Raw genomic sequence first — 27,897 nt, forward strand, 5'->3', positions numbered from 1 at the left:
TGGTTTTTCATAAATGCAGCAACCTAAAATATTGTGTAAACTATAAATAATTAACGAACCATAAAAATAAAAGTTATGATTATTTATATATTGTGTTACACTAAATTATGTTTAATAAAGGTTTACATTTAGATTTTTTTTTATTCATATGCTCATTGTCCACAGTACCCTGAGTCCATTGAACCTTTTTATTAGATTTTGGTTTTCTGAGACGCAATCGAACAGTTGGTACATCCTGAAAAAGTAGAAAGTAACAATATAACTATTATCTTTTATATTTGTAAATTGATGTGTGGTATAATTATAATAAACTGTATAAAAATGTTTGAAAAGATATTTATTTTTTTTTAATTGTATATAAATTATTTCTTAATGTAATAAAAATCTGTAGTAAAATATTTCTATAAAATATGTTTTATTAAAATTTAAGTATTTAAAGTATATAATTTTTAATCTATTTACTGACAAGATTATATAATGTAAATAATATATTTCTGGAAAACAATCTTTTCTATTGTACAACTTCAGTTTCCTTCAACATTTGTATTTTAGTATCAGAATAATTTAAAATATTTTTTAATATTTCATAAGTATGTTGCCCTAACATCGGAGGTGCTAATCTAACTTTATTTGAAGCATAACTATAAGTCACAGGAGGACCAACAACTTTTATTTTTTCTCCTGTAGAATGTTCCATTTCTTGTACCATTTTTGTATGCTTCACATGAGGATCTTCAAATACCTATAAAATTGTCTTATGTAAAGTCAATTTCCAAGTTATTTGATCATAAACATTTATTGGTCTATACCTGTCCTAGCGTATTTATTGGACCAAATGGAAAAGATGAACCATGAAATATGACTGCCCATTCTTTGTTACTTTTTTTTTTAAATTCTCTTCTTAGAATTTGTAATAATTCATCTCTGTTTTTCACTCTATCAGTGTTATGTTTAAATTTATCATTGTCAAATAATTCTATTAACTGCATTCTTTTAAGTAATTCAAAAAATTGTGCATTATTTCCTGCTCCAACAGTCATATATCCATCTTTTGTTGGAAAAGCTTCGTAAGGTACAATGCTTTCATGTTCAGAACCCCATCGTACTGCTTCTTTATTAGCATTTATATAATTGGAACCAATATTTATTAAACTAGCAACTTGTGTTGCTAATAAATTACATTGAATCCATTGTCCCTTATTAGTTTTTATTCTTTGATATAATGCTGTTATTATAGCTCCATGGGCATATAAACCTGTTGCTATATCAGTTACTGCTACTCCAACTTTACATGGTGATCCATTTTTTGGGCCAGTTATATGTAATAAACCTCCTACAGAAGCAGCAATCACATCATATCCTGGTCTATTTGCATAAGGACCTTCGTATCCATAACCAGTCAAAGAACAATATATAAGATGTGGTGCTACTTTGGAAATGTCTTCGTATCCTAAACCCATCTGTCTCAACTTTCCAGGAATATAATTCTCTACTAAAATGTCTGACTTTTTTGCAAGTTCATAAATGATATCTTTACCTTTTTTTAAATTAATACAAATACTTTTCTTGTTTCTATTAACACTAAGAAAATAAGTTGATTCTTGTGTTCCTTTAATAAATGGTGGACCCCACTTTCGTGAATCATCCCCAATACCGGGTTTTTCAATTTTCAAGATTTCAGCACCAAGATCACCAAGAATCATAGTACAATAAGGACCAGCCACAATTCGTGTTAAATCCAAAACACGGATACCAGCCAGAGGTGATCTACAATCTTCAATACTTGTACAGAGATTTCTTTGATTCTTGATACTACACACACTTAACAAAGGTCTCCTTTTTATTGCACACTCTAATAAGAAAGCAAGCATGGTGTATAATTTATATGCTTCCAAAACACAATAATTGTTCTAACTTTCACAAGAAACCTTTATTATTCTCACAAAACCACAAATTTATATTCAATTACACGGAATTATTAACTTCATTCACCACAAACAACTATATAAAGCTCTAATACATCACTTTATAGTAAATACCTGCGCGTTATCTTTTATCAACTTCAAAATACAAAAAAAGTGTTTTTGCTTTAAATATTTACTGTCATATCAGAATAATGACGTAGTCGCAATAGGAGTAAGCATACCTGAGATCCAGAATCTGTGACGTCTGTCTCTAAAACAGTTTCTGTTTGTGTTTGAGTAGCTGATTGTTCAGACATCATTGATCTCTCCATTTGGAATCCGTCTTCTTCAAGTTAGTACGATGAAACTACATATAATTGTTTCACCGTGATACAATATTGCGGTTACTTCATACTGTCATCATTCGGAATCTGATAAAAACGACGCCATGTTTAAAATTGGTATAAAACTGTATACTGACTACTATTTTCAATATATTTGTGAAGAAAAATTGTCTTTCGATTCATGCATCAAAGAAACGTAATTGCTTATAAATATGTACATGTATGTACATCTTACATTTTATTCATATATGTTCATTCTAACTATAATACAAAACCGAAAAAAACGAGCTTTGAAATTTAAATTAAACTTCGGAAATAATCGAAATATTTTGTCGTAATAAAGTATAATTAAATTTAATTCTAATTTTGATATTTATTAGTAAATATAGAAATATATTGGTTTAGTAAATTTAAATTACTTTGAAAACAGATATTATGGTGCTTATAATTATTGTCCGTAAAGATGAACGATTTGCTAAACTGCCGTGTGGTGACTGTATGAGTGGTCTGCTGTATTTGTAAGATTTCCTATAAATCTTGAAGTCTAATGCCTAGTTTTCCACGGAAATACATTTTGAGATCGATAGTGACAACTGTGGCTTCTCTGTATTAATTTGATACCATTTTAGACTCCATTGATATGGAGGTAAGGATTCCTTTGCATTTCAGGTACATAAAGGTTATGCGATCGTAATTAAATTTCATTGAACGCCTCAAATATATACATATTGCGTATTCAATAATACTATCTTTTTTTTATTTATAGCCAATTACTAAAGTTCCTTTGCCATTAGAACCAATAAAGTCGAATCAGGTAGAGGACAGAAGATTGTGGGTGGGCAATTTAGATTTAAGAATTAATGAGTAAGTATTTACATAGATTATTCTTGCAAAACATAATTATGATTAGGACAAGAGCTTTTTAAATAGGACAAATTGCCAAACATTGTGAATATTTTGACAGCCATTTTTATAGAAGTAAGCTTTTTGTTATTCAAAAAATAGTTGTCTCAGAAAAACTATAATATTCATTTGTATTTAGCTTGAAAAATAGCATTGTTTCATATATGTAACTTTAAATAATTAAAAGAATGTCTTGTCCTGATTATAGTCTTTCACTATCAAAGTATAACATAATGCTTTGCTACTAGAAAATAATATAATCTCTTTATATAATGGAAAAAATCTGAAAAAACTAACTCTTTATCTGTCAACTGGTACCAACTCCTAAAACTCGTCCAAAAACATGGAACAATTGAAAAGTTCGACCTCCTATTCCACCGATCAGGCCCACAAGCTGGTCAACCAAGAGGATATGCATTTGTTACATATAAAACAGTTCAAGATGCAGAAGCAGCCAAAGATGCTTTACATAACTTGAAAGTAGGAGCAAAATATATTATTGTCCGATGGGCTCATAGTGTGACAGAGGTAACTATTAAGATAATGTAGCTAGTAATATACAGTTTTATTTTTATATTTTTTATTTGTATTAATTAAAAAAAATACAATTTTTTTTTATTTAAGTCTGACATGGATAAACCAAAGCCAAAAATAGACATACCTGCTTTAGCTGGGGCTAAGAAAGAAGATAAAAGAATAAGGTACATTATTGATTCAGCAATATATTCATAAGATACTAAAAATTCATTTATAAGTATTTTTTATACGAACATCTTTTTTAACAGTCGTGAAACAGCAATCCAAGCTATAGAAGCAAAGCTTAAATTAATGAAAGAATCGGAAGAAGAATTTGAACTAAATAAACCTTTGAATGGATCACCTGTAATACATTTATATCAAAAACCAGAAAATCCAAAACCGTCCACGTCGACTCGTTATCATAATCGAAATCACTATCACAACAATAAGCCATATAATCGTTATAAACCCAGGAGATAATTCAAATTTTTTTTTTTATTTCATAGTGTTGTGATTAAAAGTAATCAATTTATTTTTACCGACCAACATTTGTTCCATGACCATAGTTGATATATTATTTATATTTTCTATTTAAATGATCTCTGTGTATTAAGTTTTTTGTACTATAAAGTCATATACTTTTTAGTTGATATTTTGTATCTCTTTTTCTACTAATCAAACATGATTCCTACAGTGATGTGTGTCAGATATACGAGTATCTTAATTCACGGATAATGCGATGCTTAATATGTACATTGATGTACATGTATTTTCATAATCTATGATATCTTTTTATAATAAACGAATATATACTTTAAACGTGCATTTTACTTAAATATGCATCGTGTTTACGGTGTATATGAAACACGTTCATCCTTTTGTCTAAGATTAAAGGAAATAAAACGTATATTAAATAACTATTGCAATAATTGTTTATTATATATATATATATAATAGAATTTTTTAAATAATTTTATATTTAATCTGTTTTATCAATGTTTCTTGTTTTATTGCGCATATGAAATGGTAATGGTACTGTACTAGGGCATGGCACTTGACCAGGAATTGTACACATACAACTTCTTGAACAACCAACACCAAAATTTGCAGGATTATCTTTCTTTTGTTCACGTATACTTTCCTGTTGCAAAACTTCTTTTGTTTTACCAACTACTTGTAAAAGATGCTCGAGTATATCTTCCCGACTCTTGTTATCCACATCAATTAACATAGTTTTACCATTCTCTGTGTACAAAAAAATAAAAATTTGAGCAAATTGATTAAACAACTGATATAAATATTTCTTACATACCGTAGTAACATTTTATGAAAGGTGTTGGTGTCATATTTTTAAAGGTAATAACTTGTACTTTTGGATTTTTATATTGAATTTGTGATAGGTCCCAGAACACAAAATTCCTAGATATAAATCATATATAAATATATATATATATATACACACAGACACACACAATTAAGAACTTGTATACAGAATATGCAAAAATTGTATTATTTAATAACATATATATTACAAATCATTGTGTTTTAGCATATTCTTATCAGTTGACAAGTATGTTTTACAGTATTATTCTAAAAGTCAATAATAATCTAAGAACATTTTAACTATATGACAAATACGTGCCAGAAAATGCATAAATTATTTATGCAAAATATAATATGCACTAAACATTTACCAATTTTTGCTATAATAAGAAATATTTGTATATAGTTTCAAACAATAACATTTTATTACTTAAGTATCAGAAAGTATATTTGTTCTAAAAAGATATCTATAAAGTTATTCTGCTTGTGAATTATAAACATAACATAAAAATAACCTAACACTTGCCTAATTCCGATATGACATTTTCCAAATGTGTTATAATTAATGGAAAATATTTGTATTGCATTGTTTAAAATCAATTTGCCAGCTTCTAAATATTTTAATGTTCTCCGTACAGGAGCTGCACCTATCATAAATGGCATTCTGTTTCTTTATCAAAATGATCCAAAGGACAAAATTATATTTTCACCTAGTTCTCAAACCAAGTACGTTTTTGTTGATCTAAAAAATAAATTTCTATTACAAACTCGTTACATTTTTATCTTTAAAAGTTTGATTTTAGATTAAATATATTTTAAACATCATTTTTTGTTATTACATTAATTTTATCTATTCATAAAATAATAATACAATCATATTGATTCACTTCTTTATATACCTTCTTTCGTTTCTAAGTAATAATTTTATATGTTGCACTATTGTGTAATAATTTCCATAACGTACGAATTAAATTAATAAATACTATTAACAACGATAAAATCTCCCGAAAATATTCTGATTTATTACTTGAACCGTCTAAACAGTCAGTTTACTAGAGCTACGGTATGACCTCTCTTTTCTTGTACCGGTTCGAATTGCACGCACATGTTCTGATTTTTTTTCCTTTCTCTTTTAAAAGACGTTATCACTACTGTTGTATAGCCAACTGTTTTGATATAAATTTCCATATCTAAGTTGAGTGAGTTTTAACATAGTGTTACATGATTATTTTCGAAAACCTTATAATATTACGATATTATCGATAGTTAAAAAAAACAAAATTACAGTTTCTGAATTAATATTAGTTATTCGAATGTTTTGTTTCGCTACATATATATTTAGGGCTACTCGTTTCCATATGTTATAATTGACTTTGTATTTTCTATTGTATATTATTTTATTTTAGAAATAATAAAAAAAGGAAGGAGAAGATGACTACATTAATGACTTCTAAGGAAATTCGACAAGCTTACATTGACTTTTTTAAAAGTAAGGGTCATGAATATGTTCATTCCAGTTCTACAATACCTAATGATGATCCAACATTATTATTTACAAATGCTGGAATGAATCAGGTATAATATATTAATGATGTTATATGGATATTAAAATACATATTTATCTTTTTATTTATTCCAATCTATGTCAGTTCAAACCAATATTTTTGGGAACAGTGGACCCAAACAGTGATATGGCAAAATTAGTGAGAGTTGTTAATAGCCAAAAATGTATCCGAGCTGGAGGAAAGCACAATGATTTGGATGATGTTGGAAAAGATGTGTATCATCATACATTTTTTGAAATGATGGGCAATTGGTCTTTTGGAGATTATTTTAAAGTAAATTATCGAGTGTATAATGCATGTAATTTATTGCAAAAATCTTATTGTAGTTTTTAAATTTATGTTCTTCTTCGTAGAAAGAAATCTGTACATGGGCTTGGGAATTTTTAACAGTTAAATTACAATTACCATCTAATCAATTGTATGTGTCTTATTTTGGAGGAGATGAGAAGAATAATTTAAAGCCAGATGAAGAATGTAAAAATATCTGGCTCTCTTTAGGGTAATTGGATATTTATTATTACTGTTATTACTTAGTTTTATTTTACACACGATTACTAATTTATGTATGTTCTTTAAAAATTATAATTAATCTTTCTTATTTTCTTAGAGTATCTCCTACTCATATATTACCAGGAAATATGAAAGATAATTTTTGGGAAATGGGAGAAACAGGACCATGTGGACCATGCAGTGAGTTACATTATGATCGCATTGGTAATAGAGAAGCAGCTCACTTAGTAAATCAAGATGATCCAGATGTTTTAGAAATTTGGAATCTTGTATTTATACAATTTAATAGGTAAGTAATTTGTAACAAATAAAATTTATTATACATCTATTTCATTTATTTCATATTATATGTTACTTTAGAGAGCTTGATGGAGATTTAAGATCATTGCCAAAAAAACACATTGATTGTGGTCTAGGTTTGGAAAGATTAGTATCAGTTATTCAAAATAAACGTGCTAATTATGATACAGATTTATTTGTACCACTTTTTGATGCAATTCAAAAAAGTACAGGTGCACCACCTTATCAAGGGCAGGTAGGCGTAGAAGATAAAAATGGCATAGATATGGCATATAGAGTATTGGCAGATCATGCAAGAACCCTTACAATTGCTCTTGCAGATGGAGGTATACCTGATAATACTGGTAGAGGGTGAGCAACATATATTTATTTATATATACATTCTTAATTTATGTCTTACAACATCAAGTGTAACACCAATTATATTTTAGATATGTGCTGAGGCGAATTTTAAGGCGTGCTGTACGTTATGCAACAGAAAAATTGAATGCAAAACCCAAAGTTTTTGGGACATTGGTGAATGTGGTTGTAAATCTACTTGGTAAACATTTTTATTTTGGCTTTCAGATTTTTAATATTATCCTCAAATTTTTATTTCATATTTTTACATATCCATAGGTGATGTTTTCCCAGAAGTAACTAAAGATCCACAATGTATAATTGATATTATTAATGAAGAAGAAACTCAATTCCTTAAAACCTTAACACGCGGTCGTAATTTATTAAACCGTACTATATCAAAATTAGAATCATCAAGTATTGTCCCAGGTGATGTTGCATGGCGTTTGTATGATACTTATGGTTTCCCAGTTGATTTAACTCAACTTATGACTGAAGAAAAGGGATTAAAAGTAGATATGATAGGTTATGAAGAAGCAAGAAAGCAAGCCCAGGTATTGTATTATGTATATACTATATTTCGTAATAATTGTTCGAATATGTATTATTCTTAAGATAATTACATTACTTCATTTATACCAGATTATTTCTCAAAGCAAAAGTGGTGGTGTAGATGATCAAATTAATTTGGATGTTCATGCAATTACTAAATTACAAAATGAAGGATATAAGCCTACTAATGATTTACAAAAATATAATTACACAGTTACCAATAATAAGATTGGCGAGGAATATGAATTTGCTTCATGCATTGGTACTGTAATTGCTCTTAGACATGCTAAGGCTTTTGTTGATGAAGTCTCATCAGGAGAAGAAGTTGGAATTTTATTAGATGAAACTAATTTCTATGCAGAGCAAGGTGGACAAATATATGATGAAGGATTCTTAGTAAAAGTTGATGATGAAGTAAGTAAGTGATACATTTACATTTATGTGTATATAATTAACAATTTTCATTCTTCAAGGATACTGAAGTTTGGATAAAAAATGTTCAAGTCAGAGCTGGTTATGTCTTGCACATTGGTACTGTAGGTCAAGGTGTATTGAGAAAGGGCGATAAAGTTTACTTAAACATAGATATTACACGTAGAAGGCTTGTAATGAGTAATCATACTGCAACTCATGCCCTTAATTATGCTCTCCGAAAAGTATTAGGTACAGAAGTTGATCAAAAAGGTTCTTTAGTGGCACCTGATCGACTTCGTTTTGATTTTACAAATAAAGGTTTGTTAAAAAATATGTTTTTAATTATAAAGGTCAAGTGTAAAATATAACTTTAAACATTCTTTCATAGGGGCTATGACTACAAATCAAGTGAAAGAAGTAGAAGAAATTACAAACAAAATGATAAAAGAGAAAAAAAAAATTTACGCCAAAGAAAGTAATTTAGCATTAGCAAAAACTATTCAAGGTTTACGTGCTATGTTTGAAGAAACGTATCCTGACCCTGTAAGAATAGTTAGCATAGGTATACCAATTGAGGATTTGGAAAAAGATCCTTTGAGTTCTGCTGCAATACAAACTAGTGTAGAATTTTGTGGGGGGACGTTAGTGTTTTCAAATTATCTAATAAAAAACTATTTACACAATAAATATCTCATGATTTGAATTCTTTTAGACACTTGCATTGCACAGAACATGTAGGAGATTTTGTTATAGTCAGTGAAGAAGCAATTGCTAAAGGTATTAGACGTATAGGAGCTCTTACTGGTCCTGAAGCAACTAAAGCCCAAAAGAAGGCAGCTATGTTGCAAAGCCATTTAGAACAACTTCAAAAAATAATAGTAGCTGATACAAATGGTGTTAATACAAAAAATTATGTGAAAAAAATAATTGAATTAACAGACGATATCTCACGCGCCACGATTTCAAGTTGGAAAAAAGTAAACATTTTTATAATATACTAACATATCTTTTTATAATGTGCATGTATATATGTAACATACATATTTTCTTCATACATAGGATAAAATGCGCAAGATATTAAAAGATTTAAAAAAAGCACTTGATGATAAAGAACGTGCAGCAAAAGCTACAATCGCTAATGCAGTAGTAGATACTATTCATCAAATTATTCAACATAATGTTGGATGTCCAGTTCTGGTTGAAGTTTTGGAAGCATTTGGTAACACGAAAGCTTTAGATTCTGCTCTCAAAAAGATAAAAGCTGTATCTCCAGAAACAAGTGCACTACTTGTAAGTGTAGATCCTGAAGTTCAAAAGATTTTTGCACTTTGTGCAGTGTCTAAGGTAAGATAGAACACATGTGTATAACCAAGTTATTTGAAGAATAAAAATAACCATCGTGTGTTGCATAATATAGTCTGCTGTAAATAAAGGATTAAAAGCGAATGAATGGATCCAAGAAATTGCTCCACTTATGGAAGGGAAGGGGGGTGGAAAACCCGAGTCTGCTCAGGCTTCGGGTACAAATGTTTCGTCTTTAAATAAATTAATAGACACTGCTAAAAACTTTGCTAATTTGAAACTTGGGATTAAAGGTAAAGAAATATTTAGTATACATTAATATATTTCTGGACTTTAATGATTTATTGCATATTTTTAGAAAATGTTACAAATAACAAACATGATAAATTAAAAGTTGATGAAAAATCTATGTGTTCTAAAACTTCAGAAGAGAAATTAATTCTTATTGGTAATACTGGAAGTATTAAATATTACCGTGCGCAAATAGTAGCAAAATATAGTGGTAAAGAATTAATTACATTAGAATATAAGAATAATAGTGTAATTTTCGGAGACATAAAATTAGAAGGAAATGGCTTTGAATTATTCGATAGCAATTCCATTGCATTTTATTTGGCAAATGATCAGCTAAGGTGTTTAAGTGACCCTTTTACATTTAGTGAAGTTTTACAATGGTTAAATTATGCGGATAATCATGTTGTACCAGCAATGTCTGGGTGGATCGTTCCATCTCTATCAGAGAATATATCAAATAATATGAAGGGTAATATTAAAACATCTAAAGAAGATCTCCTGTTTTCTTTGAAAAAGCTAAACAATATACTGCAGACAAAAACTTATTTAGTTGGAGAAAAGATTAGTCTTGCAGACATAGCAATTTTTACTGCCCTAATTCCATTATATGAGTATGTTTTTGACTCCGCATATAGAAAGCAGTACACAAATTTGAACAGATGGTTTTTTACTATTTTAAATCAGCCACAAGTAACTTGTGTGATAAAACATTTTAAGCTTTGTGAAAGAGCTGTGAAATACTAACATTATATAGTTTTTAAAGTGATTTTTATAATTGTTTTTATTAATTATAAATATATATAATATAATTAATTAGAATCGTCTATGTATTGCAATTCATTGTTTTGTACACTTTCTTCCTTTTCCTTATTGTATAAAATTCTTATTTCTTTTAACAACTTAGATACATTTGTACCTATTTTAGCAGAAATTGGAATAATTGGTAAATTAATTTTTTGTTTAAGTACTTCTAAATTTTCCTGTAATTATATAATGAATCATATTACTATATCTTTTACATTTTGAGAACATGTAAGAAAATACTATATCTCACCATTGCTGCTGATATATCCATCTTATTTGCTACAATAAGAAATAACCTTTTATTTAAATTTACATTGAATTGTGTAATTTCATTCATTAGGGTTTCAAAATCTGCCCATGGTTCATCAGAAGTAGTATCCAGTATAAATAATAATATTTTACAACGTTCTATATGTTTTAGAAATTGTATACCAAGACCTCTGTTTTTATAAGAACCAGATATAATTCCTGGTAAATCAGCCACTTGATAGTTGACAAAAAAATATAAGATGAAGCTATCATTAAAATGTAATGAAAATGAGATTGTAATGTAGTAACTATATTAACCTGCGATTTGCTCATAATCATCGTATAATACTGTTCCCAGATAAGGTTTTAATGTGGTAAATGGATATGACGCTACTTTTGGTTTAGCCCTAGATATAGCTCTTAATAATGTACTTTTACCTGCATTTGGAAGGCCAATCTAAAATATATTTACAATATATGTATGAAGTATTAAATTAACTTTTTTACTGTTGGTTTTTAATTATAATTTAAAGAGTTATAATAATAAGATAAAAGTACTAAAAAATATAATTTGTACTTACCAGTCCAACATGTGCCATACTTTTTATTTCTAATACATAGTCTACATTTTCTCCATGTGCACCATACTCACTTATATATGGTGTTTGTTGTAAATTAGATTTAAAATATGTATTTCCATGGCCACCAGCACCTCCTCGTGCAGCAATAAACATTGTTCCTTCTCGATTTAAGTCAGCTACTATTTTTCCTGTGGAATTTCGTACTATGGTGCCTAAAGGAACTTGTACAATAGTATGCTTAGCATTCTTTCCAAAACAATCTTTATTATATCCTTTCTCTCCATTTTTAGCCTGAAGGATGCTAGTTACTTGTGAAAGATCCTTGACATTTGACGATACCTGCACAATTTTTAATTCTTATTTTCATTCAAAAATAAAAATTTTGAATTTAAAAATTGAATTTACTCAAACCGTTGAAGTTAAGTTATAAATTTAATTCCAAATCGTTCATTTCTTACCTCAAAAATTACATGACCACCGTGTCCACCATCTCCACCATCAGGTCCAGCATGGTCATTTGCCCATAATTGTAAAAATGATATAGCTCCATCTCCACCTTTTCCTCCAATTGTTTTTACCTAAATATATAGCAATTAAATTTCGTAAATATTATGCAAACATTCAAGAAGTGTTATTTAACTTCGTACTTGCTTTATATCAAAAAAAAATAAATTCAAATCTTTCTGTGACTTTTGCTTCATATTACGTAATGGTTTAGGAACATTTTCTTCATGTTGAAACCATTTAGACGTACACAATGATTTAAATAAATTTTTCTTTGAACTCTGAAATATTTGCACATTTAGAGTAACAATATTTGTAATATCTTGTCTCCAAATAGTATTAAGTAACACTATACTTTTTATTTGACGAAAACAATGCATCTGAAAATAATTAAGTTTCTAAATAAATATATTACACAATAGATCAAATATAATAATGCAATATTTTTGTAGTTATAAATAAATTAAGTTTTATTAAAATATAATTACATTAAAATATATTTTACATTTAGATATAAAATGGTACTATCTCGAAACTAGCACGTTTAAATTATCTTCCAAAATATTTGCAACTAAATTCTGGTGTATATCAATAACTCTCTTTCTATATAAAGGCAAACAGTTAGATTTATAATTTATTCTATAAGTTCTTTTTTCTATTTTTTGCATAGAAAATTTATACAGTCGTAAGAAACTAACATCATTTATAATACAACCTGCATAATTATATAGTAATGTATAAAATTTAATAGGATTAAATTTGCCATCAACACTGAAAGTTATATCAAATGTATGTGTATGTGCATATATATTTAATGTATGTGTTATTTCACATATATGTCTTTTACTTATATCGTTCCATGAAAAATTACCATTATCGTATAGCGAAATATTTATTTTATTTGTGGGAGCAATGTTTAGTTCATTTGGAGGTTCAGACTTAACAAAAATATGAGTTAAAGCTTTAGCAGAATGAAATTGTTTGTCTAGACTACGATATCCAGTTACTATATAATTTTGGAAATACAACCATTCAAATGGTTCAATTGTGCTTAATATAAAATTTCCATGTGCTGCCATTTCTGTAATTTTCCATGAATCATCCCAACGTCTTGGTGGATCATCAATGTGTGTTCCACCTTGCCCATTGCATAAAGTAACTAATATTTGTCCATTATTTTTCAACAACTTTGTTGCATTTACAAAAAACTGTTTTAATAACTCTCTATTTTTTTCTATTCGCATTTTACCACCAACATGAGGAAAGTTAAAAATAACTTTATCAAATAACTCTGTTTTCAATATTGGATGCTCTTTTAAATTTGTTGCATCAACACTTAATAGAACACGAACTCCTGAAAAGAAAAGCATAGAATTCTTTACACAACTAATTACATTAGGAAACAATGTAAAATCCTGGTCTTAGTTCTTTTGTAAGATACTGACCATTATTTACTAAACATTCTATGTTTTTCTTTCCAATAGCTGAATAAACATTAGCTTCATAACATGTAGCAGTAATATTAATTTTTAAATTAAGTTGGAGCAATGCAACAGAGAATGAAAAATTGCCTTCTCCTATTAGAAGTACAGAATCATTTTTACTGAATACGGTAAGCTTCATAGTTCCAAAAAACAATAAACGAATATTACGATTAAACTGTTGCTTTTTCACTTTTATACTGAAAAAGAAAACGTTATATTATAACTATTATAATTAACCTTTAAAGATAAAAGAATAACCTTGTCATGAATAATATGACACGACACTAGAACTATATCTCAGCTCATATAACACATTTTCATAAAATTTATTTAACAACAATATCAAGAAAATTGAAATTATATTCGTAGTTGTATGACTTTTCCTTAAGATTGTGTAGTACAGTCAAAATTTTGTTGTGTCGGCTTTTGTACATTGAATAATTACACGCTTAAAGATAGAATCTTAAGCACGTATTTAAAGAATCGGACTCTCCTTAGATATAGAAACATTAATTTATATACATAAAATTTCCCTATTTTAAATTTTATTTGAGAAAATTAAATAAATGTTGAGGTCTTGCGAGAATTAGTTGATGTTCGAAGCCTTCTAGTGACGAATAAAGGAAGCTTACTACGGCACTTCATTTGAATCTTACGATAGCATATCGATTGTTGTAATTAAAGAACTTTGATAAGTTCGTGACAGCGTAAGTGCGTCACCCTTTATTTAAAGCGTGAGCACACATTACGTTCGTATGGAGTGCTTTAATCCTTTATAGATCAGGTCACAATTTGTTAAGCATTCTCTTGATTGTACCAAAAAACAAAGTGAATAAAAAAAAGTACATGTTATTAATCAGTCATAATGATATAAGTAATGTTCAATTTCTCGCATGCCGACTAATAGAAAGTTATATAAAATTAGACACCATCATAAATGATACACACATGATAATTGCATACAAATGTATATTATGTTTTATGAGAAGAGAAGTTGGTCTTCTCACATGAACAAAATTTTATTGGTCCACTATGTCGACACGACACTTTAACCAGGTAAATCTGACGAAATTCTATTGTATTTTTGTATGTATTTAGGAACAACTTCTTGATCACGATCCTGCCGGTAGCAACTATAGTAATTACGTGGTTTTGTTTGGATACTTTTCATTGATTTAAAAAATGTACTGTATGATTTTTATCTTTTTAGATTTATAAAAACTATGGATTATTTATATTATCTGTGACTGTTATTGTATACAAAGAAAGAATTCAGTATACATTATATCCTACTATAATTAGGAAAAATATTTAGAAAATTTAACTTTCTTTCCTTTGTTATAGGATGTTTGTTAGCATAAGATACAATTTAATTTAGTATTAAAGTGCTCATATTTATTGACATATGAGTTGCTCATATTTACAAAGAAACAAGACAATGAAGCAGTTGGTCCATAAAGAAAAGATAATTATGAATGCTCATCTTAACTTATATCTACGGAGTAGAATTTGAAAATACAACTGAGCATCAATGGATTATTCTCCAAACCTAACAATAGTTCTCATATATCTAGCAATGTTTTTAATTTACCTACTAGAGAAAGAAAATTCAGTTCTTTGATTCAATGTTTTATCAAGTGATCAAAGTTTTTATTGGCTTTCTGGCAAATAATTAAGAAACATATTTATTTTAAATCTCATTGAGCAAGTTGTGTTTGGTTTTTAAAACTTTCCAATGCAATTACAAAGATTTTTATTTAGGTGTACACAGTATACTGGATGGAAAGTAGTCATTTTAAAGTGACACGAATGATGGTTAGTTTCAATCTAGATATAATGATAACATATTGTGTAGATTTAGGAGGGAGAGATCCTATATGCTTTCATTGTACTTAGATTCAAATAAGCATTATTAATGGATGATATTATTCAGAACTATTAAAATCAAGAGAACTTCAAGAACCTTCATGGAAAAAATAAAGGCTCTCTTATTTCTGTTTTGGACAGTACCAATATTCTGTTCCTCATTTGCATCAACACCCTGATAATTCTTAACATCATTTTGAGGAAGAGCAATCCAACTTTTACCTTTAACAAGTAATTTTCCCAGAGTACAATCGCTAACTCCCCTTTACATCCCAATTTTCTTATAACAAAATAAATAATTTTTCGTAATTTAACGTGGAAATAAATTATAACGTTATAATTACATTTTGAAATAAATGTGTATACAAACCTTTTTATCTAATATCTAAATATTTCATTAAAATTTCCTAAATGACAAATTATTTAATCACGTTGTACATTTACTGTCTGTTTTCGAAGAATTTCCGAAACATCCCAATTGAAAAATGCAGATTGGAATGTTGTAGAAATTCTAAATTTGAAAAAACGGCGATTAGAATAGACAATATCATGAAGAATCACATTAACCTTTACCGTATCGTCATTGAAAGTTAACATTACGACTGCCAATCGTTTTATTTGCACTAAAATTTAGATCGTTATTTTAAGACGTCATTATTTTATGTCAAATAATTAATTCTAAACTTCTTAGTGAATGTAATCATCATGATTTGATTTCGGTTGATTTAAAAACTTTCAAGATTTATAACGATGTTATTGGGGTAGATTAACTTCAACTCTACCTCAAATTATGTCGATCGCACAAACGTAAATTAATGAGTCCAATTCTAGATAAAAGAACATGTAAACGTGGGTGTTATTCGCTGTAGGTATAGACTATAATGAAATATGCGTAATACTGTTGTTATTTTTCCTTCAGTTACATTTTATATTCTTTTTTTTGTCTTGATTTGAACGTTAATTATTATAGTCAATATTTAATAGAAATATGTAATCAAAAAATATTATCAAGAGTCACTAAGTAAATTGTATATTACTTTATTTCATTCTGATATTAATTGACATCAAATACGCGTAAGTGAAGTTTATTATATTTTAAAGTTTTTATTTAAATGTTCTTGTTACAAAAATACCACTCATATAATTAAAACATGCATTATATTTATTGTAGGTTTTTCTGCAAATACTCTTATAAATAATTTTTATTTAATAAACAATACCAAATGACAGTGACATTCATTAAAAACACGTGTATACTAATAACAACTGTCGTACGACATTCATATCAGACATTACTCTCACTTAGTATGGAAGCAATTTAAAATAAACGCCTCTTACATTTTGTGGATATCTTTTTTGGCTTACATGCAAAAGTTGTGATATAATAGTACGATGAATGAATGAAACTATTTTTATACGATAGTTCGATGAGTGTGTTACAAATTTAGTATCATGAATTCACTGTATGATTCCGTTTTAACATTTGTTGAATATTCACAAATTTGTAAATTTTCAGAAATGGTTTAATCGAATGAAAATAATTATTGAAGTTTATTAATATACTTTTCGGTTAAATTAATTTTTTAAAATGAACTTAAATAAAGTAATTAGTAGTGAATACGTATGGAATGTTCATCGTAACAGTTTATAATTAAATTTTTGTCGGTTTGTCAAAATATTTCTATGCAAAAATTTTAATTTTCGCTATTAAAAAAAACTGATATATTTTGTTCACAAACTATCGAGTGTATCTGAAGAATTGTTATAACTGCTATGATGAACATCCTGTACATGTTTCGAACAAATTTGTAAAACATTTGAAATCATGTCATGTCAGGTGTATAGGTTTTTTTTCCCACGCTTTGTGCCACCGTCTTCTTCGTACCTTGAATATATGGCAGCACGCAAGTCCACAAATGACCGATATGTACTTAATCCGCAGCGAAAAATATCAACTTGTGGTTTGTCATTGCGGCACACGTTGTACGCTGTGCATTGTACCTTGGGCATCTGTGCATCATGTCGCCACTGCTACACTTCGCATGCATAGTTAGTTGATTCAGTGTCTTTCGAAGCTAAGGAAAATCTAGATCGATCACGGTATAACTAAATTTTAATAGTAAGTTTCAAAACTACTGTCTAAATTATTGTACGTAGGATGATGTGAATATAGTGCTTACTGTTTATTGAGAATATTATTGTTTTACATCATAACTATAGAGGAGGCTTTGTAACATTGTTGCATGTTTTCCTAGTTCGTCAAGTGAATATTTTGAATATAATGAATTGATAAAATATAAAATTACTTTGTAAGACTGTGTAACGATAAATGTTTAGCGAACATAAAAAAAATTAAACTTTAGCTAAACAGAAAAGAAGTGTGTATAATTTTAACACTTCCGGAAGAATATCGTAAACAGATTTAGTATAGCAGTGTATATTAATTAATGAAAATTGTAAAGCTGAATAAATAAGTAGGTCTTTTTTGTAAGAGGTTAAATATTACAAAATTTAGTTTGAGAAATAAGACTATTCGAGGAAAAATAAAAATATTTTTATAAAATGCCATTAAATACAATTATAAAGAATTTCGATTACGAAGGTTAGAAGATTAAATTAGATTAACTTATATAAGTATACTATACCGTTTCACATTAATTATATTACTGCATAAAATTAACTTTTTCGAAATAATACTTTCGTTTATTTAATACATTCGATAAACTTTATTATTAAGGAAGAATTGCATAATACGGAAAGCATAAAATAGCAATTGTCGTTTTCATGACGATAGCTGCTACGTTGGTCGACGAAAATAAAAGTGGTCTAGCTTCTACATACGTAAGCAGTCGAATGATGCCATCTTCGTTTTGTCTTCCGGGTCAGCTTGTAGGTGCCGGCAGCACTTGGATGCAACTCACCTACGTGTTTGCACGCATAATTGTAAAATTGTACGTTATCATCGTATTAAGAACATCTGATTACTTAATAATTACTGTCAAATCATGCAATACAAATCCCGAATAAATACATCGAAACTCTTTTCACTATTTTGACTTTTTCCGGCTAGAAACAAACCACGTTTATTTCTTCTTCAACAGCACAATGGAATTCATTGTAAGAAAGAAACACTTGTACCTTTGATTGACAACCACCTCTTGTATGTACCACGTTTATCACAGTTGAGAATTTATGTCAACCGAAGTTTCGCACTTCTGAGTTTATTTTGGCATTATTGTAACTTGGCAACTAGACTGGGCGTACAAGGCTAAAAGAAGAACAGATAACCTCAAACAGATAAATTACGAAGAAGATTTTGCTGAATAGTACAAAATAATGTTGATTTGAAAACGAAAAGTTCTCGTTTGTAATTCTGTTTCTTTGCAATCGTTACGTGATTATTATGCTTAAGTACACGTGGTAAGTATACGGTCCAGATGCTTTCACAAAATTATACATACATACATAGATAGATCGCAAACTTAACCGTTCATTTTAAGAATTTAGTTTAACACTTTGCACTCTGAAAATCCTAGTGAGACCATTAGAAGTTTCATATACAATTTCGAAAAGCTCTACTGTGGTGCCATGTCAAATAAATTCCTATAAAAATATATTGATGATTTTTAATGCCGTATTTCTCAATGTCATCCATATGTAAAAAGGTCTGTTTTCAGGAAATTATTCGAGTTAACGTTATACTTACTAGAAAATTTTAGAGTGTAGAGTTTATAATGAAAAATAATTGATTTGTTTTAATAGGCAATCGATAATTTTTCATCAAACTGAATCAAAATCTATTTGACGTCTATCATTAACAATTGCTATTATTATATCTATGTTATTACACATAATAGTATGCTATCGTGAATGCCATTATCTATTACGTGATCACAAGTCTACATAACTTCGTGATATAACTTATGAAAAATTTACTTAGAAGCTAGCTATTCGGTCGATCTACCACTGAATAAAGTATGAACGTTCCGTGAGACGTCATATGTTCTAGTCTAAAGGACTCTTAGGTCATATCAGACCTTGCACAACACTTAACTATTCACTGCTGAAGGATAAACTTGCCAGGTTCTTCACCTCTATCACGCATAACATACCGTATAGGTGCATGATTACGTGATTTTGCTTTTATTGTCTGTGGTTATCAATAATTTGTATTACACGGTAGAAGTAAGCAGTAGATACTTCTTATAAAAAACTTTAGAATATCAAAAGCTTCAGATAGTATAAAATCGATGTATTAAAAACAAAAATCACATCGAGTGAAACAACGTATGTATACTATAATTGACACACATGAAATGTATATTTTAATAGAAATACGCTCACATGCATTAATAATCATACATTTCATAACGATTATACGAATTTAAGTCATAAAATAGTGTACATACGTAACACTTAAAGAACGCAAGCATGTCATGATGTACACAAGAATGGTCATGTCGTACTGCTGCATGTTTAATCGATGACGTATACATACATATTTTTCTGTGGCCACATACTTTACATACAAATAACATCACAAATAGTTTCATAGTTAGATTGTGATATATGTATACATGCCGTAAAATGATATGTCGATAAAGTAATTATGTTACAAGAAATAGATCTTTATTTCCTACGAAATAAGGAAGAGTGGTCATTTTTACATTTTTGAGAATGACATATATAAAGTTAAACTAATAAAATTCAGTGAAAATTAGAATAAAATAATTATCCAAATGACACGCGTTTTGAAATAATTGAGTCAGACCTATCCAAAGATACACCTGAAAACGAACCAATTTCCTTCGTTCTGTTCCATTACATATGTATGACGAACACTGCTTCATGTAATATAACATATATGGGTCCAATAACCGCATAAAAAGGATCTTTAACCGTAGACAGGGGCTGCCGTATATCATTAGATTAAATCTAGTTCAGTTTGGATCAGTTCTGTCCAAAACTGCTCCTGAAAACAGCTACCCCCACTTTGCTCCGTAACGTAATATACGAACACTATAGTCAATGTCGAGACATATATATGGACCCAAGCAAACTAAATACATCGCCTAGAGAGGGACAAAATCGCGTAAGAGGCTCTACTCGTGGGTAGGACGGAATTAAGCAAATGAAAGTACAACCGAAACAAATTATCCCACCTCGCCTAAACGGAAATCTTCCTACGTATAGAAGTGGTAACGTCAGAAAGGGTAGCCGCGTGACGGCGCCACGAGAGCGTCGCGACGCGACGCGAGCTATGGTCGTCAGGCGGCGCCGGTCGTTCGTCACGAAACGAGGCGGGGTTGCAGGAGAAGCTCGTATGAAAGAAGAAAAAGGAAAGAGGCAGCAAATTCACGCAACGTGAACTCGAGCAAAAGAGAAAGAACCGAGAAGAATCACGAACAGAACTGTGTAAGACATACAGTGAATCTAGCGTCTCCGTTTACGTTCTCTTCGTTACTTTTTATACCTATCAGCTTACGAAAGAAGCACAGTTCCCGAAGTTAAATGCCAAATCGTGACAACGTACCTCCTCGATCCTTTCATCAATTACTCCCATCTTTCCTTTTCTTTCTATAAACTTTCTATCTCCATCTCCTTTTTGATTTTGTATCCTTACATCGTTCCTCTGTCATTTACGAAAATATACAAATCCAAACCTGTTACTCCCAAATATCTGTGGTGATTTCACAGTGTAACAAGAGCCAAAAGAAGAAAAAGAAAACTTGTGCGTGAAACTATACGAATGCGTGTAACATCATGCGTGCTTTTTTTACATGTGTATGTGTTATATCAGTACGAGGTACAATAGTGTCTCGCCGTAGGACTCTTTCGATCCTACCAGTGACTAATTGAGCGTGCATGTTCAGCAATATTATGGCTGGACAATGCGTCAACCAGGATAACGACGGTGCACAAAAGCATCGAGAAATGCTTTGAGTTCTGCAAGGATTGTCTATCATCATACTTGTTTCTTTCGTCCGTCTTATGGGTATGACTTCGACATTTAACATAGTGAAATTCAATTTTTTAAGTCATTTGATCATTGAATTCAATTTAGACCTGCATCATCTAGTTTCAATATTTAGAAGTAACTCGTGCCTTTTCGAATACAAATATGCACGTGTATCGCGTGTCTATATGTAGAGTGCAAATATGTATGTGTGTATAACCACAAACGCCGGTTTTAGAGTATCGAGTATGCATACACGTTTGAAGCATTAGTAATAGAGCATTTATGAATTTTACAATTACAAATATATGTACTGCAAAAGATTTACAAATCCACCGATTGTAATGTCACGTAACTTTCAATTTTATTGTGTAGTAAAAGAATGTTGCAATTTGAACAAGGTCTGTATGAGATGAGTTTAATTGTATGATATCCTTGTTGTTAACTCTTTATTTGCATGTAAATTAACGGTAAAATTAATTATTACTCAATGAAATTTTGTTTACATATATGAATGGATATATTAGAATTTGGATATGTTGACAAACTAAAAATGGTATGCAATAAGAAGTAGCTCTTGAATTATTTCGATTAGTACACGCACGATCAAAATAGGGGCAAGGGTAGACTAGGTGTATTATCAAAATTGTTTCTTAAGCTCGTGTAAAAGCGAAATTAACCTACTTTACCGGTGTCCGCACAAAGGTTCGCATTGCACTGCTATTATTCTTCAACGGTCTAGATGTTTACGATCTGTTATCTCCATTCTGCTTTAAAGATACCAAAATGAGATAAGACTTCTGCTAATTAATACACTTTCAATTTTTATCGTGAAACAATGTCTTCCACAAAATAATTGTACTGTATATCTAATTTAATAATCGCCAATATCGAAAAATACGAATTATTATTTTTGAATAAAACAAGTAAGCGTGAAATAAATAAGTAGTAATTAAAGAAGATGAGTTTTTGTAAATATTTTTTAAGTAAAGTTATTTGCTTAAAAGTCAAAACAGACTAGAGATCGTTGTTTGTAACATTCCACAGTACGGCTACTGTGGTAATCAATATTATTACCATTAATTACCTGATAGTGTTGTGACCAAAAACAAATAATCTATTGAAACGTAATAATCGAAATTTAAAATAAGCAATTGAATAATTCGGTACACTTCATTGATAAATACATCTATATTGATTTTACCATGCATTACGAATATTTCGTAAAAATATTAAAGTTCGTGATTTATTATCATCTCTATAAATAGTCTACTAAGAAACTCTAATCCCTGTAATATATTGATAAAGATATGGGAAGCTTAATAGAATCAGTGTTATCAAATGCGAAAAGTTCTTGTCGGTACTTGTGACCGTCAGCTTCAATTTCATTGAAACATTGCGTGTAATTTCGTATTAAGTTTTGTATTCGACTATTGCTTAATAAAATGTATCAAACCATGATACTTTAGCATGCTATAATTTTCACATTTTACACGGAATTTATCCATTTCATATGTTTATACAACTTACCGATTAATGTATTTTCAGTTTGCATCGGTAAACATTACGATAAAACGTAACAGTATCTCATAAAAAGACGCATTATATTAACAAGTTGTTTATTTTTTATAGCACAAACTCTATCGCATGAAGGTTCGGTTACAAAAAATTCAAGACAAAAAGAGGAAGAAAACATAACAACGAACGAAATCAATTCGAGTTAATAAACGATGTGATGACTACAAAGAGTAAAATTGTACAAAAACCAGATGGATCAAACTATAGATGATGCAGAACTACATCAAATAATGTGTAATATGTTATGGCCGTTTCTACATGCAAAATTCAAAAGATCGTTCACGCTTCGCAAAAAACTATTCAATAGAGTATAAACTTTGCATAGAAATATACACAAACGAGGGAATCCTGCAATGTCGAAAAACAGACAACAGAATAGGATCGATTCGTAAATGAACGGAAGTTTTCGATCATTCAGTTGATATTCCAGATTAATAGCATTCACAATTATGGATGAAATAAAAGTGGCGAACTTGGGCCAAGCGGCTTCAGCCGCGTGCTCGATGGCAACGAATTTCTTGGCGCCAGTGAAAACCGAACGGCAGATCTACGAGAATTCGATGCTCGAGGACGATCCCAATGCCAACTCGGTGGTGCCGACTTCGCAAGAAGACAGAACCGTGCCGAGATGGGGCCCTAATCATAAGGGCGCCCAAGAACTCGCAAATCTCTACAGCACTGGTAATTATTTCATTCATAACTTTCTATCGATACACTAAAATTAAATTTTATTTTTATCATATTTTTTGAATAAAATTATACCTAGTAAGTTTCGTGCTTTAATATTTTGAAACAATTAATAATTCAATTTACATTTAATGCCAAACATTATAGTATACGCACGATACGTGCGCATCGTATGTTTTCTGATTTTGATACTTGCCAAGACATTGATATACATTTGTTGAGCCTTGGAATCCTCGCTTGTGTGCAAAAATAAAGAGATGTCTAACAATACGTACCTTTGTATTTATATTGCACAGTACTTTTAAAGACTTTATTACAATTTCCCTTACATGTGCAGTTACAAGTGTGCGTATTATATGTTTTAAGATAAATGTTACTTCAGAGCGATATTTTTATCTATTTCAGGAAAGAGGACGCAGGAGTGCATTTGCGTCGGTATCTGCATTACACTTATGGTGGTTAATTCAATATTTATCCTCGTCAGGTTACGATTAGAAAATGTAAGTTCAATCGCGATGGCAGCATTTTGCGGCATCGTTACGGCAGATTTCGCATCTGGATTAGTTCATTGGGCCGCCGATACATGGGGCTCCGTGGAACTTCCAATTCTCGGAAAGGTAAAAACAATTATGCAAACATGTAATTAGTAGCACCAACAAAACTATTTTTCAATATTACGTTGTTAATTTTATTTTTTAACACACACATCAGAAAAGAAGTGTAAAAAGTAAATTTTCTTAATTTTAAACAAGTATGTAGTATGTTAAAAAACAAAGGAAGTTTTTCTTTTAAATATAGAAATATCCATTGTTTCATATATTGTTAAGTATAAAAACATGTCTTTACAGAATTTTTTGAGACCATTTCGGGAGCATCATATTGATCCAACAAGTATAACGAGGCATGATTTTATAGAAACTAATGGTGATAATTTCATGGTCACAATACCATTCCTTTGCAAATTAACATGGGATTTTTTAATTCTCCCAGAATCAGAGATTCAGCAAAAGTTTGTTTGGACCTGTTACTGGTTTCTACTTGCAATTTTTGTTGCAATGACTAATCAGGTAAATAAATCAGAATTTTGTTGATATACAATTATGTATACCTCATAAAATAATTGTTTGTATTTAGTAATAAATTTCTGCTGTAAATCAATTATTCTCTTCTCTAAACTTTTCAATTTTTTTTAGAATTTTATTATGTTTAGTATTAATAAAGTGACATAATGGCAACAATATAAAAGACTTTTTTCAGATACATAAATGGTCTCACACGTATTTTGGCCTACCTACCTGGGTTGTTTGGTTACAGGAACACAGAATTATATTACCAAGAAAACATCATCGTGTGCACCATGTTGCACCGCATGAAACTTACTTCTGTATTACTACTGGATGGTTAAATTGGCCAATGGAAAAACTTCGTTTTTGGTACATTCTAGAAGTTATCATTGAGAAAGCTACTGGTTGCAAGCCAAGAGCAGATGATTTGAAATGGGCACAGAAGCGGTCTTGAGAATTAATGTGTTTTATTGTTTTATGCATTTTCAAGGACAAAAACAAATTTTACAAAAAGTGAAAGTTTCCATGGTATCATGATTCATGGAAAAATATAGAAAAAATGTTCACATAGAACATGCAAAAAAGGAAGGTTAAATCCGTAAATATAACTTTTTTTTCTTATACTTAGTACTACGAGGCCTTTCCTACAAAATAGATAGCATAATTAAAGACAGTTAGTATTACTTGAACATGCTTTTGAAGTTTACACATTTATAATAGGTATATGCAATAACAAATATATGTATATGTATATACAAATTATATATAATATATACATATAGATATATTACATAAGAAAAATGTGAATATGAAATTATGTTTGTGTAACAATTGGCCTGACAGATTAAGCAATTATATGTTTATGCACTGCACAATCATTACATAAGTAGCACAAAGTTGAGGAAAGAATCTTAATTGAACGTTTTATATAATAATTTACAAAGTATTATAAAGCTGAAATCAAAGTTGCAACACATTATGACAAATAGTCTCGCATAGTTTATATGATTTATAAACACAATGTCCAGTGGCTATGAAATTAAATTGAATGTTAAAGATAAGAAGCATGGTATATATATTTATGAATTAATTTAAATTTATTGCTTACACTTTGTCGCACATGAACTTAAAAAGTGTAGTTTTGAAGAAAAGTTATAACTTAAATTAATTAATGCGCTAATCTACACTAGTCTAGTCTGCTGTAACTGCTTAAGTACAGTCACTAATTTCCCTGAACCTCTGAAAATTTTTAAGCCACTGAAATTGAATAAAAGATATTCATTTATAATGATAACATCCTGTCAGAAGCAAATATCTATTTATAAACGCACATTCTAAAATCAAATATTTTGTTGTCTTTCTTTTAACAAAAAGGAACTCAACCAATGATTGTTAATAAATTTATAGATACATTATTTTATATTCTTTTACACAAGTGATCACAGATATTGGATTTATAGTTTACAAAATTGGTAATATGGTTTTCAATTCAAATTTTATTTAAAAAATTGGATTATATTGTCATAATTTGAGCTAAGATTAAAAGAGATAATGAAAAATTAGTATTATATGTATAAAAAGTAAGATAAAAAAATTTATGTCAATTATTAATTGGATTATATCTTTAACATAAAAAGATTTATAACATTTTTATTTATTAATTATATTTCTTAGCTTATGACAAATGATCTAACAAACATAAAAATTGTAAGGTGCTAAATGTAAGTACAAGTTTTAGGTTCAGGGACCAAAACAGGGCCTATTGCTCTATGCAGCAGTCTTCAAAACAATTGGTTTGGTTTGGGTAAAGTATACTGATATACAAATTGTAATAGAAATGTAGTTAAATCTTTACAGATGATAATACGAAATTTTATTCTAATATTTTAATTTTTTATATCTATTATACTTTTTTACTAGCTACCAGTTTGCCTTGTAATTTTCAGTATACTTTATGCAGAGCTTTACCACAATATATGTTCCTTGCAAGCAAATCATTAGTAATGTCTTAAAAAAAACAATAATTATGAGACATTGCAATTATTATAAGTACCATAATTGTTATTGTTGTTGTTATTGTTATAAAAATGGAGTATAAATTTTAAACAAATTTGTCATATAGCAATGCGTGCCAGAATTGGAGCTTTCTCTTTATATAAATCTATTTAATAGTTAACTAACAATTACACAAAGCAAAATAAAACACAAAACTATATTTTTTGCTAATTTAATTTTCTATGCAATATATTAATGTCACTACCATTGTTGTAAATTCTAATTCTTTTTTGCAATATAGTTCTTTAAAAACAGACTTCAAAAGAGAGTATAATAGAACTGTACATTGTGTCGTCCTAATATGAACCAAAAGAAAGTAAAAAAATTTAAAGCTTCTTACTACATACAGAATGCTTTAAACTATTTAATTGTATATTTTATTGAATGTTGATTTACAATTAGTTGATTCAAAGTGGAAGCTTTCAATATTCATCACAACGAAAAGAAAGACTATAGAAACATACAAAATTACATGTAAAGACAACATAGATGTATAATAATCACATAACTACTTCATTAATTTAATTAATATTGCAAAAAATATTTTGATTAAAATAAAGTGTCTTGTTCACATTCCATAAGCCTAATTATGTGAAAATATTTATTGCACTAATATTTTATGAATTATATGTCTAAACACTTATTTACATATAATATTTAATAAAAACACTACAAGATTGATGTTAATTTATAAATTATATTATGTGAATAATTTCTGTATATATTTATATAAACCTAATGGCAGTCAATATTAACACCAGCCTTATACAATAAAACTGAAGAAAATTTTATTAAAAGAT

The 27,897-nt window shown here is 29.2% G+C and overlaps 6 protein-coding genes and 1 long non-coding RNA gene across 24 annotated transcripts; 3 read left to right on the forward strand and 4 right to left on the reverse strand.

Moving 5' to 3' along the window:
- Nucleotides 1–335: 335 nt before the first annotated feature.
- On the reverse strand, nt 336–2,438 carry LOC143149136 (succinyl-CoA:glutarate CoA-transferase). 2 transcript variants are annotated; one of them, XM_076316247.1, is made up of 3 exons: nt 2,147–2,438; nt 810–1,852; nt 336–742 (listed from the first exon to the last, which is right to left on the reverse strand). In XM_076316247.1, the coding sequence occupies exons 2-3, from the start codon at nt 1,701–1,703 to the stop codon at nt 512–514; spliced, it is 1,125 nt and encodes a 374-aa protein (XP_076172362.1). In that variant the 5' UTR covers nt 1,704–1,852; nt 2,147–2,438; the 3' UTR covers nt 336–511. The 2 variants fall into 2 exon arrangements, with proteins under 2 accessions (XP_076172362.1, XP_076172361.1); XM_076316246.1 differs by lacking the exon at nt 2,147–2,438 and having other exon boundaries at nt 810–2,138.
- Nucleotides 2,140–11,093, forward strand: Alars (alanine--tRNA ligase, cytoplasmic). Of its 8 annotated transcripts, none has more exons than XM_076316238.1 (19): nt 2,140–2,256; nt 2,679–2,894; nt 3,015–3,112; nt 3,466–3,679; nt 3,776–3,852; nt 6,400–6,568; nt 6,643–6,831; nt 6,912–7,057; nt 7,166–7,357; nt 7,429–7,719; nt 7,800–7,909; nt 7,987–8,261; nt 8,350–8,673; nt 8,733–8,991; nt 9,062–9,314; nt 9,386–9,650; nt 9,733–10,017; nt 10,091–10,268; nt 10,334–11,093. In XM_076316238.1, exons 2-19 carry the CDS (start codon nt 2,889–2,891, stop codon nt 11,011–11,013), a joined length of 4,011 nt encoding a protein of 1,336 aa, XP_076172353.1. In that variant the 5' UTR covers nt 2,140–2,256; nt 2,679–2,888; the 3' UTR covers nt 11,014–11,093. The 8 variants fall into 8 exon arrangements, with proteins under 8 accessions (XP_076172353.1, XP_076172352.1, XP_076172354.1 ...); XM_076316237.1 differs by having other exon boundaries at nt 2,152–2,468; XM_076316239.1 differs by having other exon boundaries at nt 2,152–2,365.
- Nucleotides 4,591–6,124, reverse strand: Mrps25 (mitochondrial ribosomal protein S25). The gene is made up of 4 exons (XM_076316261.1): nt 5,893–6,124; nt 5,520–5,735; nt 4,983–5,089; nt 4,591–4,915 (listed from the first exon to the last, which is right to left on the reverse strand). The coding sequence occupies exons 2-4, from the start codon at nt 5,654–5,656 to the stop codon at nt 4,650–4,652; spliced, it is 510 nt and encodes a 169-aa protein (XP_076172376.1). The 5' UTR covers nt 5,657–5,735; nt 5,893–6,124; the 3' UTR covers nt 4,591–4,649.
- Nucleotides 10,303–19,354, reverse strand: LOC143149137 (mitochondrial ribosome-associated GTPase 2-like). 5 transcript variants are annotated; one of them, XM_076316249.1, is made up of 9 exons: nt 18,896–19,354; nt 18,599–18,678; nt 17,643–17,843; nt 12,551–12,787; nt 12,362–12,481; nt 11,904–12,242; nt 11,641–11,779; nt 11,324–11,556; nt 10,303–11,249 (listed from the first exon to the last, which is right to left on the reverse strand). In XM_076316249.1, exons 4-9 carry the CDS (start codon nt 12,785–12,787, stop codon nt 11,079–11,081), a joined length of 1,239 nt encoding a protein of 412 aa, XP_076172364.1. In that variant the 5' UTR covers nt 17,643–17,843; nt 18,599–18,678; nt 18,896–19,354; the 3' UTR covers nt 10,303–11,078. The 5 variants fall into 5 exon arrangements, with proteins under 5 accessions (XP_076172364.1, XP_076172363.1, XP_076172365.1 ...); XM_076316248.1 differs by having other exon boundaries at nt 18,599–19,354; XM_076316250.1 differs by lacking the exons at nt 18,599–18,678; nt 18,896–19,354 and adding an exon at nt 17,938–17,956.
- On the reverse strand, nt 12,989–14,286 carry LOC143149139 (ferredoxin-fold anticodon-binding domain-containing protein 1-like). Its single transcript, XM_076316260.1, has 4 exons — nt 14,150–14,286; nt 13,853–14,088; nt 13,279–13,761; nt 12,989–13,178 (listed from the first exon to the last, which is right to left on the reverse strand). Exons 1-4 carry the CDS (start codon nt 14,155–14,157, stop codon nt 13,111–13,113), a joined length of 795 nt encoding a protein of 264 aa, XP_076172375.1. The 5' UTR covers nt 14,158–14,286; the 3' UTR covers nt 12,989–13,110.
- On the forward strand, nt 14,584–15,900 carry LOC143149141 (uncharacterized). The gene is made up of 2 exons (XR_012992709.1): nt 14,584–14,947; nt 15,236–15,900. It is a non-coding gene; the product is annotated as an uncharacterized LOC143149141 (long non-coding RNA).
- On the forward strand, nt 17,354–27,661 carry Kua (Plasmanylethanolamine desaturase Kua). 6 transcript variants are annotated; one of them, XM_076316256.1, is made up of 7 exons: nt 17,354–17,876; nt 18,552–18,708; nt 18,859–19,177; nt 23,346–23,972; nt 24,384–24,595; nt 24,827–25,045; nt 25,236–27,661. In XM_076316256.1, the coding sequence occupies exons 4-7, from the start codon at nt 23,741–23,743 to the stop codon at nt 25,494–25,496; spliced, it is 924 nt and encodes a 307-aa protein (XP_076172371.1). In that variant the 5' UTR covers nt 17,354–17,876; nt 18,552–18,708; nt 18,859–19,177; nt 23,346–23,740; the 3' UTR covers nt 25,497–27,661. The 6 variants fall into 6 exon arrangements, with proteins under 6 accessions (XP_076172371.1, XP_076172372.1, XP_076172370.1 ...); XM_076316257.1 differs by having other exon boundaries at nt 18,495–19,177; XM_076316255.1 differs by having other exon boundaries at nt 18,552–19,177.
- Nucleotides 27,662–27,897: the final 236 nt, after the last annotated feature.

The sequence above is a fragment of the Ptiloglossa arizonensis genome, chromosome 7, assembly GCF_051014685.1.
Source record: "Ptiloglossa arizonensis isolate GNS036 chromosome 7, iyPtiAriz1_principal, whole genome shotgun sequence".
Classification (NCBI taxonomy): Eukaryota; Metazoa; Arthropoda; class Insecta; order Hymenoptera; family Colletidae; genus Ptiloglossa; species Ptiloglossa arizonensis.